This window comes from Mytilus trossulus, chromosome 11 (assembly GCF_036588685.1).
Source record: "Mytilus trossulus isolate FHL-02 chromosome 11, PNRI_Mtr1.1.1.hap1, whole genome shotgun sequence".
NCBI lineage: Eukaryota > Metazoa > Mollusca > Bivalvia > Mytilida > Mytilidae > Mytilus > Mytilus trossulus.
The window spans coordinates 64,135,405-64,158,694 of NC_086383.1; the positions used below are offsets into that span (position 1 = coordinate 64,135,405).

The window sequence follows — 23,290 nt, forward strand, 5'->3', positions numbered from 1 at the left end:
ACCATATGTCCTCCAACAATGAAAAAACCCAACTATAAAGTGTGTTGTAAAAAGGTTTGGACATGACAAATTGAGAAACTAAGAGCCTTATTTTATCAAGTTAATACATGAAAGCAAAGTATGAACCAAAGACCAGCACTGAAATACTTCTGATTATTGTTGATTTACTCTTGAATATTCATGTAGAATGTTTAAAAAGATTTTAAATCAGAGTTATCATCAATATTCAACTTGTTAAACAACAAGTGGTGTACTGTATGACAGAAAGTTCTATGTCAAAATCCTTGTATTTGTATTGCACCAGAAACAAATTGTAGATAGAACACTAGGATACTATATAAGGAAATGTAGATAAAAAGTATCATCCCCTTAAAATAAAGAAAAGCATTTTGTCATTGACAGTTCCATCAAAAGTCTCAGCAATACAATGCAACTGTTACATACAAATCAAACTATACTATATACTATAATATATTATAATGCATAATAATAATAGACGTTATACGTCCGTGGTACAAAACATCCGTATTACGGTCGTGGTACTAAATATCCGTATTACGGACGTTTAACAGACGTTTTACGGATGAAAAGCAACGGACGTTTTACGTCCGTGGTACTATTCGTCCGTAGACGTGCCGTATAATACGGACGTATTACGGATTTTTTACGGACGTAAAACATCCGTAGCTATTTTACCTGTGATATATGTAGACTAAACGCGCATCTGGCGTACTAAATTATAATCCTGGTACCTTTGATAACTATTTAGGGTACACCCAGATGTGATAAACCTAAATGAGCACTTTGAACCACACCAAATTTTGTTAAGCCTTAAAATAAGCACTTTAAAAGGAAACCCAGTTTTACTGACCCTTAAGGGCTACTTTAGAGTACACCCAGTTTTGGTGAATCTTAATGCACACTTTCATGCACATCCACATTTGGCAAACACATTAAGGAACACTTTAGAGCACGTCCATTTTTAGCTCACCTGACCTGAAAGGTCAAGTGAGCTTTTCTCATCACTTGTCGTCCGTCGTCCGTAAACTTTTACAAAAATCTTCTCCTCTGAAACTACTGGACCAAATTCTACCAAACTTGGCCACAATCATCTTTGGGGTATCTAGTTTCAAAAATGTGTGGCGTGACCCGTCAAACCAACCAAGATGGCCGCCATGGCTATAAATAGAACATAGGGGTAAAATGCAGTTTTTGGCTTATAACTCAAAAACCAAAGCATTAAAAGAAAATATAATAAGAAAATTTTGCAGTTTTTGGTTGTTATCTTGAATACTATTATAGATAGAGATAAACTGTAAACAGCAAAAATGTTTAGAAAAGTAAGACCTACAAATAAGTCAAATGATCAAAATTGTCAGTCGACCCCTTAAGGAGTTATTGCCCTTTATAGTAAATTTTTAACAACTTTTCATCATTTTTTGTAACTTTTCTAAAAATCTTCTTCTCTAAAACTACTTTGCCAAATTTAACCAAACTTGGCCACAATTATCATTGTGGTTTATAGTTTTAAAAATGTGTCCGATGACCCAGCCTACCAAACAAAATGGTCTACATGGCTAAAATTAGAACATAGTGGTAGAATGCATTTTTTGCTTTATATCTTTGAAACTAAGACATTTAGGGAAAATCTTTCAAGATTGAAATGTCCATCAGAATAAGATATATTCCCTCACAAATTTTCAGTTGAATCGGACAACCTGTTGGGTTGCTACCCTAAAATTGGTGATTTTAAGGAAATTTTGACGTTTTTGGTTATCATCTTGAATACTATTATAGTTAGAGATAAACTGTAAACAGCAATAATGTTCAGCAAAGTAAGATCTACAAATAAGTCAGATGATCAAAATTGTTAGAGGACCCCTTAAGGAGTTATTGTCCTTTATAGTCTATATTGAACAACTTTTCGTCATTTTTGTAACTTGTATAAAAATCTTTTCTAAAACTACTTGTCCAAATTTAACCAAACTTGGCCACAATCATAATACTAGGGTATCTATTTTTTTTAAAAGTGTCTAATGACCGGTCTACCAACGAAGATGGCCGACATCAGTAAACACATTAACAGGTGAACGAGACAGGCTCTTGAGAACCTCTAGTTTGTAAACCTTAAGAAACACATAACAGTACACCGAGTGTTAGCAAAATCTTCAAGAGCACTTTAGCATACACCAAGTTTTTGGCAAGCCTTAACGAGTATTTAGGAGCACACACAATTTTCGTGAAACTTGCAGAGCACTTTAAAGTACACGTAGTTTTGATGAAACTCACGGAGCACTTAAACATACACACAGTGTTGTGAAAATTAACGAGTATACGTACTTTAGTGCAAACCCACATCTGGTGAACTTTACAGAGCATTTGAGAATACATGTAGTTTTGGTGATCCTAACAGAGCACTTTAGTAAACACCCAGTTTTGGTGAATCTTAAACATGTTAAAGAACACTTTAGAGTACACCCACATTTTTCTAACCTTACGGAGCACTTTAAAGCACACCGAGATTTGGTGGACATTATGGAGCACCTTAGAGTATACCCAGTTTTGTAGGACCTTCATCAGCACTTAGGGCACTTCCAGATTTGATGAACCTTAAGGAGCACTGGAGGGCACACCCAGATTTGGTTAACCTTATGGACCACTTTAGAGCACTCCCAGTTTTGTTACATTGTAACCTTAAGGACCACTTACAAGCACACCCAATTTTGGTGAATCATAAGGATCACTTTAGAGCACATCCATTTTCTGTGAACCTTAAGGAACACTTACGTAGAGTACACCCATTTTTAGTAAAATCATCAGGATCTCTTGAGCATACACCAATTCTTGGTGAACCTTACAGAGCACTTTAGAGTAGAAGTAGTTTTGATAAAACTTACGGAGCACATAAGAGTACACCCAGTGTTGGTGAACCTTAAGGAGCACTTCAGAGCACACTATAGTTTTGACGATCATTAAGGAGCACTTTAGAGTACACCCAGTTTGGATGAATCTTAACAAGCATTTTAAAGCACACCCGGTTTTGATGAACTTTAAGGAGCATTTAAGAGCACACCCAGTGTTGATGAACCTTAAGGAGCACTATAAAGCACGCCCGGTTTTGGTGAACATTAAGGAGCACCTTAGAGTACACCGAGTTTTGTAGGACCTAAACCACTTTAGAGCATACCCAGTTTTGGTGATCCTTATGTGACACTTTAGAGCATACCCAGTTTTGGTGATCCTTATGTGACACTTTAGAGCATACCCAGTTTTGGTGATCCTTATGGGACACTTTAGAGCACACCCAGTTTTTGTAAACCTTAAGGAGCACTTTAGAGCATAACTAGTTTTGGTGAACCTTAAAGAGCAATTTAGAAAACACATCCAGTTTAAATGAACCTGGTGGCCCACTTTCGAGTACACCCAGTTTCGATGAACCTTAATGATCACTTTAGAGCAAACCCAGTTTTTGTGAACCTTACGGAGCACTTTACAGTACAATTAGTTTTGAAGACTGCACCGTTGTTTGTGAACCATAAGGAGTACGTTAGAATACACCGAGTTTTGATGAACCTTACTGAGCACTTTAGAGTACTAGTACATCCAGTTTTATTAAAGCTTAAGGAGCACTATAAAGCACGCCCGGTTTTGGTGAACAATAAGGATTACCTTTAAGTACACCAAGTTTTGATGAACCTTATGGAACACTTACGCGTATACCCAGTTCTGGTGAACCTTAAGGAGCACTGAAGAGTACATCAAGGTTTGTCGGAATTTGAAGAGCACCTTAGGGTACCCCCTTTTTGGCTACCTGTAAGGGACACTTTAGAGTACATCCAGTTTTGATGAACCTAAAGGACAGCTTTAAAGCAAACCCAGTTTGAGTGAACCTTACGGGGCATTGTAGAGTGCAATAAGTTTTGACGATCATTTATTACACCCTTGTTTGTGAACCATAAGGAGCACGTTATAATTAGTTTAGTTAGTTTTGGTTAACCTTACAGAGCACTTCAGAATACATCCAGTTTTTGTTAACCTTAAAGAACACTTTAGAGCACAACCAGTTTTGATAAAACTTACGGAGCACATTAGCATACAACCAGTTTTGTGAACTTGAACGATAATACGTACTTAAGAGCACATTCAGTTTTTTTTATGAACCTTACATAGCACTTCAGAGTATACCTAGCTTTGGTAAGCCTTAAGGGGCACGTTAGATTACACTTAGTTTTGTCGAACATTAGGGAGCATTTTAGAGTACACCAAGTGTTTTTGTACCTTACGGGGCACTTTAGAGCACCCCCTGTTCCAGTAAGCAGAGACAACTATAACACAGGTGATCGTTAGATAGGCACATTTAATAATGATCGTGAGGCGGTAAACAGTAAATGGAAATAATCCATCAATCATACATGTATAATCATGACACATGGAGTAAGGGAGATAATCCATCAATCATACATGTATAATCATGACACATGGAGTAAGGGAGATAATCCATCAATCATACATGTATAATCATGACATGGAGTAAGGGAGATAATCCATCAATCATACATGTATAATCATGACATGGAGTAAGGGAGATAATACAAATCAATACATGTGACAATTAATACAATACATTGGCGCTGTTTTGTTGTAACTTGAGGGACACTTTCGAATACACCCAGTTTTGATGAATCTTGAGACCACTTTAGAGCACACCCAGTTTTGGTGAACCTTAAGAAGCACTTTAATGAACACCCAGGTTTGGGGAACATTAAGGAGCACGTCCCTTTTTGGTGAAACTTATTGACCACTTTAGTGTACACCTATATAGCTAGTTTGGGTAAACCGTACGGGACACTTTAGAGGATACAAAGTTTTGATGAACATTTAAAACCACTTTAGAGCAAACCCAGTTTTGGTGAACCTTATGAAACATTTAGCGTACACACAGTGTTGGTGAACCATATGGAGCACTTTGAGGCATATCCAGGTTTGGCAGACATTACGGAGCACTAAAGAGTACGCCCAGTTTTGGTGAAACTTACGGAGCACTTTAGCATACACCGAGTTTTGTTAACCTAAACAAGTATACGTCCCTTAAAGAACACCCAGTTGTTGATGAACCTTACAGAGCACTTAAGAGTACACGTAGTTTTGGTGAAACTTACGGAGCACTTTAGTTAACACCCAGTTCTGGTAATCTTTAAGGAACACTTTAGATTACACTAAGTGTTGCCGAACATAAGGGGGCACTTTATAGTACACCAAGTGTTTTTGAACCTTACGGAGCACTTTAGAGAATACCCTGTTTTGTTGGAAATTGAGGGGCACTTTCGATTACACCCTGTTTTGATGAATTCTGAGACCACTTTAGAGCACACCCAGTTTTGTTGAACCTTTAGGATAACTTTAATGAACACCAAGGTTTGACGAACATTAGGGAGCACTTTCGAGCACGTCCCTTTTTGGTGAATCTTATGGACCACTTTAGTGTACACCTAGTATTGGTGAACCATCAGTGGCACCTTAGAGTACACCCAGTTTTAATGAACCTTATTGTACACTTAAGCGTAAACCAAGTTCTGGTTAAGGAGCATTATAGAGCACATATAAGTTTGGCGGACTTTAAGGAGCATTTAAGGGCACCCCCAGTGTTGGTGAACCTTAAGGAGCACTTTAGAGTACACTTTCCAATGATGAAGTTGAAATCATCCCTTCGTAAATTTTACGGACGCCATCACGAGTTGGTTGACCGTTATAGAATAACCGTTTCACAAATGATATCGGATATGTTCCTTACGTCGTAACTACAATCCCCTTCTTTTTCATGAATTTGACCTACCGAATTAGACTATTTTCCGGATTTGTAATCCCATAAGCAACACGACGGGTGCCGCATGTGGAGCAGGATCTGCTTACCCTTCCGGAGCACCTGAGATCACCCCTAGTTTTTGGTGGGGTTCGTGTTGTTTATTCTTTAGTTTTCTATGTTGTGTCATGTGTACTATTGTTTTCTGTTTGTCTTTTTCATTTTTAGCCATGGCGTTGTCAGTTTGTTTTAGATTTACGAGTTTGACTGTCCCCTTGGTATCTTTCGTCCCTCTTTTAGAACACACCCAGTTTTGGTGAACCTTGAGGAGCACTTTAGAGTACACTTTAGAACACACCCAGTTTTGGTGAACCTTGAGGAGCACTTAAGAGTACACTTTAGAACACACCCAGTTTTGATGGCCCTTAAGGAGCACTGTAGAGCATATCCAGGTTTGGTTGACCTAAGAAGCACTTTAGAGTACATTTGCACACCCATGTTTAGTGAGCATTAAGGACCACATTAGAAAACACCCAGTTTCGGTGAACCTTAAGGAACACTTTATACAATGTAGCACACCGAGTTTAGGCGAACATTAGGGAGCACTTGATACTACAGTAACACTTTGAGTTCCGATGTAAAAATGAAGTGACTAAGGGATGACAATATCTGTATACCATAGTAACTCCTTGATATCCGGTGTGGAAGAAGACGAAAACAAGGGATGACTTTATTTCTATACCCTTGTCACCCCTTGAGATCTGTTGTGAAAAGAGACGAGATGTCGCAATGTCGGGTAAAGCTCATAGAGCTTTTATCATATCCCCCTTTTAAATTATGCCTTAAGCTTATTTATTCAATAAATAAAGACAAATTATGAGCGCAAACGAATATTTTCTTTCTACAAACGGGGTAACAACCCGCATTGGCTTCTTAAAATAATGACGTGATAAAGGATTTATCACGTTCAGATTCAGGATTGATTTTGAAAAAGTGAGGGAGGGGGTCTGGCAAACCAAAGCTTGGATTGATACGTTGAAAAAGTCTATGCATTACTCATAAACATGTGTGAAGCTCCGATAGGAGAGTGGCACCGTGTCCCCCTAAAACCGCCTCTGTTTACATACTACATAATTCCATGATGTGGACAAATCGGACAACCAATCCATGCTTTTCATAGAATAATCATTAAGGAAAGAAAGTGTCTTTGTAAGATATAAAGTTACTTAGAAATATTTTTAAATAGTTTTTGTCGAGCTGGCAACACCTGTCGCAGAAAGCTCGACATACATAGGGATAGTGATCTGGTGGCGGCGGCATTAGCTAACTTTTTAAAAGCTTTATATTTAAAAAAATTGGAAGACCTGAATGATTCATACTTGGTATACAAATGACTTATTTTACGAAGTTTCCGTCTGTCATAATTATGTCCATTGTCCTTGACCTTATTTTCATGTGTCAGTGACTACTTGAGAAACGTTAAGTGTTTTTGTAATGTTAATTTCTTTTTTATTATGAGTAATATGATAACTTTTTTTCAGTATGTGCGTACCTTGCAAAGTCCTCATACACGTCAGACAGTTTTCAATTGACCTCGATCTTATTTAATGGATCAGTGAAAAAGGTTGAGTTTTAGTCAATATATATAGGAAGATGTGGTGTGAGTGTCAATGAGACAACTCTCCATTCCAACAACAATTCAAAAAAATGAACCATTATAGGTCAATGTACGGCTTTCAACACATCTTTATCTCAGATATAATAAGCGACAGGTCTACTATATTTGGTGAATGGAATTATTGTGAGGTATACATGCCCAACTGTTAGGTGTCATCTGACCTTGACCTCATTGTCATGGTTCAGTGGTTATAGCTAAGTTTTTGTGTTATGGTCTATTTTTCTAATAGTGTATGCAATAGGTCAACTATATTTGGTGTATGGTATACTTGTAAGGTGTACATGTCCGACCGGCAGGTGTCGTCTGTCAGACATCGTCCTCATTTTCATGGTTCAGTGGACACAGTTAAGTTATTGTGTTTTGTTTATTTTTCTTATACTGTATGACATAAATCAGCTATATTTTGTGTACATGTCAGTCAGACATGTTGTATATGACCTTGACCTAATTTTTAATGTTTATTGCCCAGTGTAAAGTTTGTGTTTTTTGGTCTAATTCTGTTAGCAATAGGGCACCTTTATGTGGTGTATGAAATGATTGTAAGGTAACCATTTCTGTCTGGAAGGATATATCTAACCTTGACCTCATTGTCATGCATGGTTCATTAATCAATGTTAAGTTCTCCTGTTAAGTCTTTTTAGATATGCATGTTAATTTAAAGCCTGTTTTGTGTATGGTATGATTGTAGATGTACATGGATTTTCAGTTTGGTTTATCTGACCCTAGACCTCATTTTCTTTGATTATGTTTAGTTTATGTGATAGTTGCAGTAAAGTTTTATATTTAAAACTATCAACATAATTTCAATTGCGAGTAAATAAGGCAAAACATTTCAGCGTGTGCATTCTTGTTGAGTCTTAGTCTTTATCTTATACTATATGCAACAGGTGAACTATTTTTAATGTGTGGAAATATTTCAGGATGTTCATGTCAGTCTAACAGGTTTTATTTGACCTTGACCTCATTTTCATGGTTCATTGCAGTGTTAATTTTTAGTGTTTTGGTCTGTTTTTAGTAATCTTTAAGCTATATGTCGACTGTAGTTGTTGTGTGGAAGGAATGTAATGTGTATATCATAATGTCTGTCAGGCAAGTGTTATCTGACCTTGGCTTCATTTCGATGGTTCATTTGTCAAATTTTGTTTTCTTTGTTAATTGACGCCTGTTTCTTCGAAATATTATATAAAAGGTCAGTTATACTTAGTGTAATAAATTATTGTTTTATGTATTTCTCGTTTTGTTTATATGACCTTGACCTCATTTTCTTCGATCATGTTAAGTTTAAGTAATAGTTGAAGTAAAGCTTTCTATATTGGACTAACGACATAATATCAATAAAGGTGGGACATTTCAGGCTGTGAACTTTTGTGTGTAATATAACGGTTTTGTGTGTATTTGAGCCTGGTATAGTATAGCGGTTTATGCGAATTGCAGGAGAATGTCAAGTTCAGGAAATTTAGTTTTAATGGCATTAATGGCGAGGCTATATTAAAAAAAAAACACAGTATCACTTAAATTTTATATATAGAGATTCAATAAATAATTAATTTTGTACAAGCACCGCACAACATAAACAATGTTTGAACTGTAGTTTAAAGAGACAGTGTCAGTAACTATCAAGTATTGTCCATATTATGACCGGAAAGTGAAAAAAAATATTTCCTTTTGATGTTTTGATATATGGTAGCATATATGATTGGTAATTCATATACATGTTACTGAAGTTGTATATCCACTGTTTCCATGGTAACGGATAAACAATTTTGTTGAAAAATGTGAATTGTTACAGTATTGTGTTTTATTTTGATATAGATCACAAATAAAAAAAAATATTGCTCAGGCTGATTGTATGTGACATTTTCAAGTGTTCATAGTGATAAATAGCCCAAAAATATGTGTTAATTTGTTGTTTGTTAGATAAAATGGTCCTTTTTGATTCGAAATCAGAATTTTTCTTGACTTCTGTGAAATGATAAAACTCAAAAACGCAACACAGTTGTGGAAATATTCGATATGTACTCCAAAATGAATAATTTGGACTAATAAGTTCAAAAATAAAAATTGGTAGCCAGCAACTAGAAAAGACAAAATTTGCTTCAGAACATAGTACTAAAAGTGCTTGTATTGAAGATGATTATCTCCCCTGATTGAACTCTTCGCCTAGAGATAAACTAAATGCACAGGAAGTTGACAAGATTGTCATTGTCAACAAGCAGGCAAGCAGACGGTTTTGTTTTTCACACTCTGAAGCAATGATAATGTGGAACAGGAGGAGGAATTGTTATTAAACATGACAGAAAACAATGCCTGTAAGTTTCTTTAAAATTCGTATTTACATTAAAATTCTGTATAACATTAAAATTCTGTCATGTCTGTATAACATGTATACTATAACATGGTATTGGTAATAAAAAAGTTTCTCAAAAGATAGTTCTAAACTAATGACTGACTTTGTCTCTGAATATAATCATGATGTCATAATGAAGGTGATAACTGTTCCTTCAGTGTAAACAGGGGAGGATCCAACCATTTAAAAAAGGGGGGCCCAACCCAGAGTAAAAGGGGTGTCCAACTATATGCTCCCATTCAAATGCATTCACCATTGGTTGTCATATAAAAAAAAAGAGGGTTCCAAACCCCTGACCCACCTATTGATCTGCCAATGGTAAGTTTTAGATAATATGTCCATCAGATTATGGATGTTAGTAAACTTTGGGGGGGGGGGGGGGGGGGGGGGGGGTGATTTTGAAATCTCAAACAACAAACAAATATATTTTGTAAATTTATCATTCATAATTCAATTCAATTCAATATTTTATTGGAAAGAGCACAATAATTTAACGTTCTGTGCTCTTTTGCTTTAAATCAGTTCCTGTTAAGTCATTATTGCTTTTTAGCTCACCTGGCCCACAGGGCCAAGTGAGCTTTTCTCATCACTTGGCGTCCGTCGTCGTCGTCCGGCGTCCGGCGTTAACTTTTACAAAAATCTTCTCCTCTGAAACTACTGGGCCAAATTTAACCAAACTTGGCCATAATCATCATTGGGTGCTATAAACAGTTTCGTATAAAAAACTAGGGGTTATTCCCTGACTAAAAATAACCATGGAGGGAAACCCCTGTTTATTAACTCAATTGGTGCAAAAGTATCATGTTTTTTGTGTTTGATTGTAAAAAATAGTTAATTAGCTTTCAATTAAAACAGGTTGAATGATTGAAATATTTTTAAAAATTCAATTAACTTTACATGTTTTGAGGGGAGACAACTTTGTAAACATCCTGTTTTTTTGGCAGTGAAAATTGAAAACTTATTTGCAGCCACTGTAGCTCTTTTCGGAGCAGGAAACCGTACCCTGAAACAAGATTTTTTTGAAAGGCCAGGTAAAAACCTACAAATTTCATACAGTTTTGATTATGAAAAATGTGCATGGATCATGTCTTCATGTCTGTGCACATGACCTGGTTTCAAGTTTTTTCTGTCAAAATTAGAGCCTTTTTCCCCCATGTTCATTGGATGGAATGTTTTTAATATATTAAAAGTACACATTATTTTTATTTCATTATAAACTAGAGAACATTCTGATTCCAGTGATATCAAGTTTTATACAAGTATCTTTATTAATCAGTCCACCACTAAGGGTCACTTATGCATGGTCCCTAAAAATGTGACGTCATAGAAAAAAACTGTTGATTGCACCCTTAAAGGGACAAATATATATTATAGTGATGTTTTAGCATAGAAAAGTGCATGCGAATGGAGTAAAATAATTCTGAAAAATATTGTACGGCATGTATACTTTAATTTAAAAGCATCAGTTTGGTATATTTAATGCAAATATTACAGATTTGTACATAGCAACCAGAAATAAGAAAACCAGACTCTGCGCGAATATTGAAGTTTTTTGCATCTTTTTGCGACGTCATGATATTTTATTTAATCTCTCATATATTTGAAACCATAGGTTGCACATTTAAAGTGTAGATATTTTCTACTTTGACCTTTACTACTGATCAGTGTGACATAAATCTTAATTCATTATATTATATATTTGGTACTTTTTATAGTCTTGAAGGTACATGTGCCATTCCTAAAAAAAAAACTTTTTCCATATTTTTCTCAACTCAGCTATAACTTAGTTCACATAATACTAGGGACAAAATATATTTCAAGTAACTTTAGTCATGCTTATTTCATAGTTTTTATTCTATTTTATGAATTATTTTCTTTGTAAAACTGATGAAAATGAGATACAGGAAATGTTTGGAATTAGCTGGTTTAACTGTTTGCCACTGGCCAATATGTCAGTACTACGCGACATGAGAAAAGAGCTGTATTATCACTATTCGTGGTCACAATCCTTAAAGTAAGACATCATTTTAATCGGTATAGTGTACAGATTCAGAAAAGCTAAGAAATTTTAATATATTGAATATAAAGTTTTGCCTTAAGGGTGCTATAAACAGTTTCGTATAAAAAACTAGGGGTTATTCCCTGACTAAAAATAACCATGGAGGGAAACCCCTGTTTATTAACTCAATTGGTGCAAAAGTATCATGTTTTTTGTGTTTGATTGTAAAAAATAGTTAATTAGCTTTCAATTAAAACAGGTTGAATGATTGAAATATTTTTAAAAATTCAATTAACTTTACATGTTTTGAGGGGAGACAACTTTGTAAACATCCTGTTTTTTTGGCAGTGAAAATTGAAAACTTATTTGCAGCCACTGTAGCTCTTTTCGGAGCAGGAAACCGTACCCTGAAACAAGATTTTTTTGAAAGGCCAGGTAAAAACCTACAAATTTCATACAGTTTTGATTATGAAAAATGTGCATGGATCATGTCTTCATGTCTGTGCACATGACCTGGTTTCAAGTTTTTTCTGTCAAAATTAGAGCCTTTTTCCCCCATGTTCATTGGATGGAATGTTTTTAATATATTAAAAGTACACATTATTTTTATTTCATTATAAACTAGAGAACATTCTGATTCCAGTGATATCAAGTTTTATACAAGTATCTTTATTAATCAGTCCACCACTAAGGGTCACTTATGCATGGTCCCTAAAAATGTGACGTCATAGAAAAAAACTGTTGATTGCACCCATTGTGTCCGGTGACCCCGCCAACCAACCAAGATGGCCGCCATGGCTAAAAATAGAACATAGGGGTAAAATGCAGTTTTTGGCTTATAACTCAAAAACCAAAGCATTTAGAGCAAATCTGACATGGGGTAAAATTGTTTAACAGGTTAAGATCTATCTGCCCTGAAATTTTCAGATGAATCTGACATTCCGTTGTTAGGTTGCTGCCCCTGAATTGGTAATTTTAAGGAAATTTTGTTGTTTTTGGTTATTATCTTGAATATTATTTCAGACAGAGATAAACTGTAAACAGCAATAATGTTCAGCAAAGTAAGATCTACAAATAAGTCAACGTGACCAAAATGGTCAGTTGACCACTTTAGGAGTTATTGCCCTTTATAGTCAATTTTTAACCATTTTTCGTAAATCTTAGTAATCTTTTAGAAAAATCTTCTCCTCTGAAACTGCGCAGCCAAATTAATTGAAACTTGGCCACAATCATCATTGGGGTATCTAGTTTAAAAATTGTGTCCGATGACCCGGCCAACTAACCAAGATGGCAGCCACGTCTAAAATTATAACATAGGGGTAAAATGCAGTTTTTGGCTTATAACTCAAAAACCAAAGCATAAAGAGTAAATCTGACACGAAGTAAAATTGTTGATCAGGTCAAGCTCTATCTGCCCTGGAATTTTCAGATGAATTGGATCATCGGTTGTTAGGTTGCTGCCCCTGAATTGGTAATTTTAAGGAAATTTTGCTGTGTTTTTTGTTTTTATCTTGAATATTATTATAGATAGGGATAAACTGTAAACAGCAATAATGTACAGCAAAGTAAGAACTAAAAATAAGTCAACATGACCAAAATAGTCAATTGACCCCCTAAGGAGTTATTGCCCTTCAAAGTCAATTTTTAATAATTTTCACAAAATTTGTAGATTTTCACTAACATTTTCCACAGAAACTACTGTTATAGATAGAGATAATTGTAAGCAGCAAAAATGTTTAGTAAAGTAAGATCTACAAACACATCACCATCACCAAAACACAATTTTGTCATGAATCTATCTGTGTACAATGTTTAATATTAACATAGACCAAGGTGAGCGACACAGGCTCTTTAGAGCCTCTAGTTATGTAGAATTATCACCCAAAAAATATTGGCCTACTTTTGATTATTGGAAGCAACATAGATCTGTTTATCTGGAGTAATAGATTGATATTCAGGTTGCATTGGTAACTATGCCACCTATATTAGATTTGTACGTCTGCTCCTTCATATAATTTCCTACTAGATACGTGTGATAATGGAACATATTTCAATTGTTTGACACAATGGGATACTGACTGAAGCACATTAAACTTTCTATACTGACAGGTTCATTTAACTCATTATTGCAATAGGGCTTAAGATAAAACCTTTACAGCTGATTTCCTAATGCTTGCAAAGTAAAACTTTGGTTGGCTTGCTTGCTTTGTTTGTATAATTGTTTATACAAGATTTGTAGACAAGATTGACATCTTATAACAATAAATTTATAGGCAAAGTTTAACCTGTAAATATCATATTCTAATATGATTGCACAATATACAAACAAAGCAAACGAGCTAACCAAAGTTTTGCTCTACTTGTATTAGGAAAATAGCTGTAATTTATAATTCAGCTGATAGCTAATATTTATTAAAGTATTGAAATTTATATTTACTTAAGATTTGAATTTCATTTGTTGATTTAGTTCAGAGCAGGATTCATAATAATATCCACTAACATCTTCTCATCTAGATATGCATGTAATATTTTCCCATGGACTTTGAACATTAGATGGACAATGATTCATCTACCCACCCCTTATTGTATACTAGTATTTACAATTATTATAATAATTAAACCATTTTGTAAGACATTTCAGTCAATGACCTTCTTTGGTTTCTCTATTATCCTTCTATGTCACCTACATAAACATATGGCATAATGAAAATAAAAATATGCAGTATGTTTGCCAATGAGACAACTATCCACCAAAGTTCAATAACCGTATCACAGATGATATTAGATATGCAACTTATATTGTAACTTCCATACCCTTCCCTTTTCATGAATATGACCTACCAAATTAGACCATTTACCAAGTTTGTAATAAAAAGGAGAAAACCTATACGTTTAGTCAGCTATAAGTAATAATGGTCAGTTTAAAGTTGTAAAGATGAGATAAATGTGTGTGTTCATCTTTTTCACTCTGTTATCTTTTTTCAGCCTTCAAGTAGCATGAATAGTAATTGCAATGTTGAAGCTTCTGAGTCTACAAATGCTGAATTTATAATGGAAGAAACAAAAGAAGAGGCAAGTCTTTTATACAATTGTTTTAAGAACAATAGTATAATATATACATTCTGTAGTCCTGTAATCATAAAACCAAAGAGGTTACTCTATGTCTATATTCCACATGGTACACACATTATGTCCTGTAAAACTGATGATAACCATATTATATGGTAACATGCATTATGTGACTATTGCTGTGACTATTGCATGGCAATAGAAAGTCACATACCGGGTAAAAAAAAAAGGCAGAACACTCATTATTTTAGTAAATTTTCTAAGTTAAAGGAACTTAACTCTGTACAAAATCATCAGACAGGAACAAAATTTCAAACTTGATCTCATGATAAACAAATATATACCAATTATCAAATCATTATCTTCAAGCATGAAGAAAAAAAATGTTAAAAACTTGTCAGACAAATAGACAGACAAACCTAAAGTCGCCTACTCTTCATCAGTAGGGACTAATAAAAATGATAAAATAGTTGTAAAGGTATTTTTCGTTTACAGATTTCACAAATTGATGGTTATGGTGAAGTCACACAATGCAAACAGACAGTACAGGGTGCAAAGAAAGCTGCATTTTTACAGATTGATGAGGTATAGTCATCATATTCAATCACATTTTGGTAGTCTATATAATTATTTATAATAAACCATTTGATGGTAGACTGCTTGCAACTGTATACACCTGGTTGTCTCCTAAATGATTGAGATTTATACAGAAAGCAGCAATAGTTGAAATATTAGACTTGTGTCTTGCTGGTAACAAATTGCTATTGAAAAATTGTTCATGGTTATATAATTCGATAACTTTTTTCGCTCACCTGACCCACAGGCCAAGTAAGCTTATTTAGTCTATGGCCTTCATTATCCTTACTTGTTTTTCTTTGTTGTCCTCTGTTTATTATTTTTAACTATAAAAGATGGATGTCATTAATTCTATTCTAGTTGCAATGTTTGTAAGAGAGAGTCTATTACTAATCATGCACATAGAATTATTTGAGTGACGCAGGCTCTTTAGAGGCTCTATTTTTATAACAGATGAAATCAAATTAATGATTACAATCATATTTATAACTAGGCTTCAAATAAAAGACGATGCCAAAAAAAATCTCTAATTTATTTGTAGTCAAGGGGAGATAACTCTTAATTGATTGACTTTTTAAAAATTCAATTTCAATAATTAATGACATTTGTCTTTTCATTTATGACACAATATGCTCATTGGTTCAGACTGTAATGAAAGTACTGTATATTTAAATTCATAATGGGTACTTATAATTGTAGGGTATGCAAATTTTATACATGTATATTTTGATATTGATTTACTTACTCTTCAACCATATGAAATGAAAATTTTCGTTTTCAATGTTTTCTAGTGTTTATTCAACTAAGAAACCATTAAATCATGTTTATCATATATATTTGAAACAAAACCACATATTTTAAGCAAATTGTATGTTGTGATAACATTTTCTGCTTCAAAACAATTTGATTAATCTTTAATGGGACATGCAATTATCAAAGTGGTTTGCAAGGCACTGAGTATGGGTTTTTTAATATTCAATTCTATCAGATATATTGACTTAAATTGTTTTTGAATTTGATACGTTTGAAATTGGAAATTAAATAATTTACATCTATGTTTCAGGAAAATTTGCAAACAAACTGCCTTAGCATGGACAGCATGGACGACTGCATATCAGAATCTGTGTATTCACAGTCATCTCAATATTCAGAGTGGCAAGATTCACAGGAAAGTCCATCAAGAAAAAGGAAAATGTCACTGAATTCTTTTCTGGAAACAGTAGATATAAGTCCTGTGAAAAAAACGTTAACTGTTGACTTTGATCTTGCATCTGAGAGGACAAAAAATGATTATGTCAGGAAAGCAAAAAGAATAATGCACAGTGTACTTGGTATATTGGTTCCACAACAGGAATCACTATTTGAGGAGGTTCTATATGAATCTAATGCATACAAAGATCAGACTCTTGAGTCATTTTCAAAAGCATATAGCAGTATGTCAAGTTGGGGAACACAGAGACAAATTCTCTCTCTTCTAGTACAAGATTACAGTTACAATCAACTCAAAGACTATATTCCAGATTTGTCAAGATACAAATTTTCATCTGCTCGTAAACATGCTGAGGTTGTTGGTGTTGGCAAGCCAGTTTTACAGAAAAAACAATTTAGAGAAAAGGCTACTATTCAACAGATAGAAAACTTTTTAGAGTTCATACTTTCACCAGCTATAATGACTGATTCACCATTTGGAGAATGCACTTATAAAATCTCATCTGGTATTACACTCAAAGTTCCTAAGATTATTCTAAATAGTGTACGTACAAGAACAGTAACACTGTATTTAAAGTATTGTGAAGAAACCCAGAACGCTGATATTCTATCTGAAAGGACTTACATGAGACTGCTTGAAGCCATTGAGCCTAATGTGAGAAAGTCCATGAAAGGTTTAGACAATTTTGCTGCTGATGGTAGCCAGGCTTTCGATAACCTGAAAAGTGTGGTAATGACATTAGGAAAAGAAGGTAAAGGACAAGAATGGGCAGAAAAGATCAGCAAGCAGCTCATGGAAGGGAAGCAGTATTTAAAACTGCACTACAAGGTATTTCTATATTATGAACCCTTTCTATTTGTAATGTTACACTATTGTTTCAGAAAAGGGTAAAAGATTGGTGAATTACAAATAGTGATCATCATCAACATAATTTTGACCTGTCTGTCAGACCACTTGTCTTCAACCATTTTGTTTTGACCAGATAGGTTTTTGTATTAATAACCTTCATTTCTTGATGGATCTCGTTCAAATGTTGTATATATGTCATAATTGTAACTTATTTTTAAATGCAGTCAAACTTTTACAATAAATAAAGGACTGCCAGGTACATGTGTGTTTCAATAAAAACAAATTATATGACACTCAGCTAATTAATGATTTGTCAGTAATTATTTAGTAAATAATTTGAGAATCTGGTTGATATTTTTATCATATTTCTTTGTGCATACCAAAATATAAGAAATTGTTGTATTTGTGTATACGAAATATAAAAAATGAAGATGTGGTAGGATTACCAATGAGACAACTCTCCTCAAGTGAAGACTGACACAAACAATTACATCTGTATCATGTGTATGTCACTGTACGTCCTTCAAAAGTGAGGCTTTTTTTAAACTTTCAGTCTCGTACTGCTTTACTATCTTTAAGGTATAGCTTACAGTATATTTTTTGTTTTTCAGTTACATGTTAGTTTGGACTCAGAAGTTCCTGATCATTGTGGCAGATTTGGCCTGTCATCTGAAGAAAACAGTTTCTGTAGTAAATGTACACATACCCATCATCTTTCTTGTAATGACTGTGAAGCTCTGACCACAACTTTGAAATTGATAGAGGATGCTGCAGATAGCATAACATATACAAACCAAGAACAACAAGATGACACAAAATACATTATTGTACAGGTATTTATTCAACATTATATAGGGCACTATTTGTTTTGTTTTTTTATATTGGACAGTGTCTACACACTACATGCACTAGGATACATTTAAAAATGTAGCAAAAAAAAATGATAAATGTTCAAAATTATTTAGCCCCAACTACTAAAGACTTTTGCACATGCCCATATCATGTACACAATTTTAATCATAATCACAATCCCGAATAGCAGCATTAAATGATTTTTCATTCATTAAGAGTTTGGAACTTGTTCAGCAAAATTTGTGAAAGAGAGTATTTTTGTGTAGCCAACTACTAGAGTTTTCTACCTAGATCCCTTAAACTTAAAAGGAAGACTGCACTTATGATGAAATTGTTTGCCTGATATTAAGGAATTGTTTGAGGTTTTTTTTCTTATTTGTCCAGATTTGAGAGGTAACTTTTCAGTAAATTGTAAAACTTATAGCTGACTATGCGGTATGGGCTTTGCTCATTGTTGAAGGCCGTACTGTGACCTATAGTTGTTAATGTTTGTGTCATTTTGATCTTTCGTGGTTAGTTGTTGTCTCATGAGCAATCATACCACATCTTCTTTTTTATATTTGATGTAATTGCAGTTACATAGTAAACATTCTACATTGATAAGTCATATATTTTGCAACCTGGCTATTTTGAGACTTTAACACATTTTTATTTATTTAATTACAGGGTATTAAAACAATTATAGAGTGGAAGAAACACATTGTGAGATCTGTCAACCAAGACAGGGCAAGGGGGAAAGTTTTAGACACATTGCAACCAAATGAAGCTTTAATTGAAAGAGACTGGGCTATGAAATTTCTTCCATTACAGTATAGGTATATACATGTTTTATATATATATATATGTGTGTTTTATTAAATTAGGTAAATGTATTTTAAATGAATTCATATTTGGTCTGCAACTTGACAATGAAGAGTTGTAAATGTGGAACTGCCATATAACTACTTCCTGTTTGCAATTACTTTTTTAGCCACATGATATAGACTATATATTTTCACATTTCTTCTACAACTATAATTGCCATATTTTATGTAACAATTACATCAATATTTAGATAATCAGTCCAACAAGTTATAGATGCATACATAGTTTCATTATACAATCTACAATCTGACCAAAAAATGTGAGTTGGTCATAAAGATTTTATAGTGTTCTGTCTAGATAGAAAATGACTAGCCTTTGTGTATGTCTATATTTTTAGTTTCTGCATTTGAACATCAATACTTTTCACACATTCTGTTTAAAAATAAGGAGATGTGATTAAATACTATCCAAATTAGATCAAAAGGACAAAGATGCTTACAGATACAGGTTACAGCCTTCAACAATGGACATAATCTATAATGTATTGTAAGCTAGAAAAGGGCTGGTATGACAATATGCAAAACAATGCAACAGAGAAAACTAACATGTACACATAATAAAAGAGAACAATAGCAGACAGCAACCCAATCTTAGTTCACTGGATTACAGGTTCTCATTCTTGGACAGGCACAAAAACATATGACAGGACATGTGTTTTACAGTTTTGTGTGTGCTCAACCCCACCTATAAATTATGCTAGCACAATTTTTTTTTTTAAATTGTTAAAGGCACCTTAACATACATATTTTACTTGAACACCTGTGTTTGTGTTATTTTTTTTGTTTTTCAAAGTAAATTTATTTTTCAGAGAATCTCAGTCTAATTGGTTTGCCAAACGTGGTCTTTCCTGGCATGTCAGTGTCATAACATTCCAAGAAAAAGAAGGAAAAAACAGTTTGACAGTTCTGCACATCTTTGATACTGCTACGCAAGATGCTGTCACTTCCAATGCTATATTGAAAGACCTACTACACCATGTCAATTCCACTATCAACAATGTTGACACTCTGTATTTAAGATCGGACAATGCTGGATGTTACCATTCATCATATGGCATATTGTCAGTCACTGCTCTGAATGACAATCCGTACAATATAAAAGTAAATAGGATGGACTTTTCTGATCCACAAGGTGGAAAGTCAATTTGTGACAGAAAGGCTGCCCATGTCAAAGCATGCATAAGAAGATATGTAAATGAAGGCAATAATGTAATTACAGCTATAGAATTCAAGTCAGCTGTAGAAAAAACAATGAAAAATGTTAAAGTAGTTGTTGCATTGCCACCTAGTCCCATCAAAAGTTCAAAAACATCCAAGATTGAAAATATAAGTTTTCTGTACAATTTTTTCTTTTCAAACAATGAAATTACAGCTTGGAAGCAATTCGAAATTGGCATTGGCAAAGTTTTCTCTTCCAAATCTTTAAATGAAATTCCATCTCTTGTTAAAAAATGTGAAAGTACTGTGATATGGAGAATCATTGCTCAATCATCCTTGAATACAAGCATTCCAGTACCTGTAACTAGAAATGAAGAGCTCGAAGAAGAAGACAACATTTGTAGTAATGTATTTACATGTCCTGAAGACGGTTGCATTGCAACATTTTTGAAATATGGACAATTATGTAACCACCTCGACAGAGGTAAACATACCTTCCCTAAGAATAATTTGAATATAAAGGAGCGTACACAAATCACACATGCTTCTTTAATGGAAAGCAAAAGTTCTGCTGAAAAAGTACTTCATTCTGGTACAACACATGCATTACAAGCAGAATCTACATTAAAGAAAGGATGGGCATTAAAGAATAAGCGAGAGGTGAAGAGATTTTCAAAAGAGCAAATAGAATATATGACAGAGAAATTTCAGTTTGGTGAATCTACTGGATATAAGTGTGACCCAGATGATGTGGCAAAAGAGATGAGACATGTAAAGAACAGTAAGGGCATCCGGAAATTTCAACTTGAACACTTTCTTTCTCCTTCTCAAATTGCTAGTTTTTTTAGCAGACTTTCACTAAAAAAAAGACAAGCATCAAATACTGTTTATGACGATTGTGATATGATAGCAGAAGAATCAAGAACTGAGATGTCTCAGCTAACTGTATTAGCAAATACTGTACAGTAAACATTTTACATTTTTGGTCTTTTTCCAATACCTCTGATCTGATTGATACATGTAGTTTAAATTAAAAAAAATCTTCTCTATAAATGCTTAAAATAATAATACTTTAGTTTGTTTGATGTAAGTTTAACATCAAGTAGCAAATATCTGATTTGAAACTTTCATCTTTTTTGTGAAAAGCTCTAGATCTGACATCAAAATATCCAGTACCACAGCCTTTTCCCATACATGTATTTTGAATATTAAAAAAATCATACCCTTATATATATATATTTAACCAACAATAGACCTATATAGCATTATTTCACTTCTTCATGGAAAGATATCTAACAAATAGCTGATGTAATTATCACTGAGGTTAAAATTGCAATTTTAGAAAATATTCAGTTGAATAATTAGTAGATGATGAATTGACCAAAAACCTGATCAACTATCTGTAAAAAAATTACCTGCCCTTAAATATATTTAATACAAAGCTAATTCACTCCCACTATTATTATGAATACAAAAATGAATAATACAGCCTTCGACAATAGACATGAGTTTACTAAATATATGAAGATCAAAACCATTTACATAAATTGTGAATGAACTAAGCAGAAACAACATTAAGTCCCAATTGATGTAAAACTGATGCTATTATATAGTATCATCTGATGATGCAATTTTAAGGTATTTATGTAATTTGATGTGTGATCAAGCTGGTTTTGGTAAAACAAATACATTTTTGTGCAATGAACACATGCCATGGCTTATTTTGTCTTGATTTTTGAAAGAAAGTGGTACAATCTCGTGTTTGTAAATTTTAGCATGGTTTTGTGAATATCAAAAAAGTTAATTGAGATAATGTGTACCTTCTGTGCTGACAATGATTGATAAAGTATGAACTTTCACAGCTAACCGTGTTGAAGAAAGATGTGCAGGTTGTTATTGATTGTGTTTACTGTTAATGGAATACAGGATTAAATGTGAACACCTTGTTTAATAATATTATAAAAAAAAATGGTGCAATTCCAAAGTGACATTAAAAGATTGAAAATTTTAGCAAACACTTTACCCTGTTGTTAAGGTAATTTAAATGTTGCTTAGTATTTCATTTTTGCTGCTTTCAGTGCAGATGTTATCTTCTGACATTGCATGTATATATTTTTTTTTAAAACAATTATCATACCTTGCTATGTAAAAAAAAATGTGATATTTTACTAAAAAACTTCTTTTACTGAACACCAATTATGTTGAAATGGAATATTTGTTATGGCTAAAAGGGCTGTTGGGTCATATTTTTTTTTTATAGTATTGTTGTAATTCAATGTTGCTTGTAAATACTTTCTAGATACATGATAAAACATTTGAACATGACCAGAAATTAAAATTTAAGCAACATAGGCCTGGTTCAAAGGTAGTTTTTAATGTTGCTATGGTGTAAATCCGGTTGCTATGGGCTTTTTTTACTTGTGAAAATGACTGTTATCATATTGTTCTTTGACCCTGTTATGTTTTCCATTTAAAATGTTTACTAAAATGACAAAAAAAATATTGTAGGTCATCACATTGTATCCAAATATTTCCTGATCAATTTGTGAAATTACCCAAAAAATGGAAATTTTTTGTTAAATTTTTTTTTCTTTTAGATCATGGGCTACCAAATTTTATTCGATAAGTTGATAGTACATCTAATTTGCTTCAAGAAAATGTGATTTAGAAAAGTCAGCTCTGTTGCGTTTTTAAGCAGGGGACTTGAACAATTGTAACGCATTTTTCTTGATTTTTAACCGAAAACACATGTTTTCTTCAAGTTACCATAGCAACTACAAAATAATATATAAAGTTACAACTGACATATTGTTATTTGTTATAATTGATCATATCCTTATGGGAATTATTGAAAATAAATATTATCTACAGTTTCTTTGTTGTTTTGAC

General features: G+C 33.6%; 1 protein-coding gene across 1 annotated transcript; it reads left to right on the top strand.

Annotated features, from left to right (window-relative positions):
* The first annotated feature begins 14,821 nt into the window (after window positions 1-14,821).
* LOC134690237 (uncharacterized) lies at window positions 14,822-21,370 on the top strand. Its single transcript, XM_063550214.1, has 6 exons — window positions 14,822-14,896; window positions 15,389-15,478; window positions 16,533-17,507; window positions 18,140-18,361; window positions 19,047-19,195; window positions 20,053-21,370. The coding sequence occupies exons 1-6, from the start codon at window positions 14,822-14,824 to the stop codon at window positions 21,368-21,370; spliced, it is 2,829 nt and encodes a 942-aa protein (XP_063406284.1).
* Window positions 21,371-23,290: the final 1,920 nt, after the last annotated feature.

Coding starts and splice junctions, on each gene's coding strand:
- LOC134690237 (XM_063550214.1), top strand. CDS start 14,822: ATGAATAGTAATTGCAATGTTGAAGCTTCTGAGTCTACAAATGCTGAA. Junction 14,897..15,388: donor TGGAAGAAACAAAAGAAGAG/GCAAGTCTTTTA, acceptor TTTCGTTTACAG/ATTTCACAAATTGATGGTTA. Junction 19,196..20,052: donor TTTCTTCCATTACAGTATAG/GTATATACATGT, acceptor TTTATTTTTCAG/AGAATCTCAGTCTAATTGGT.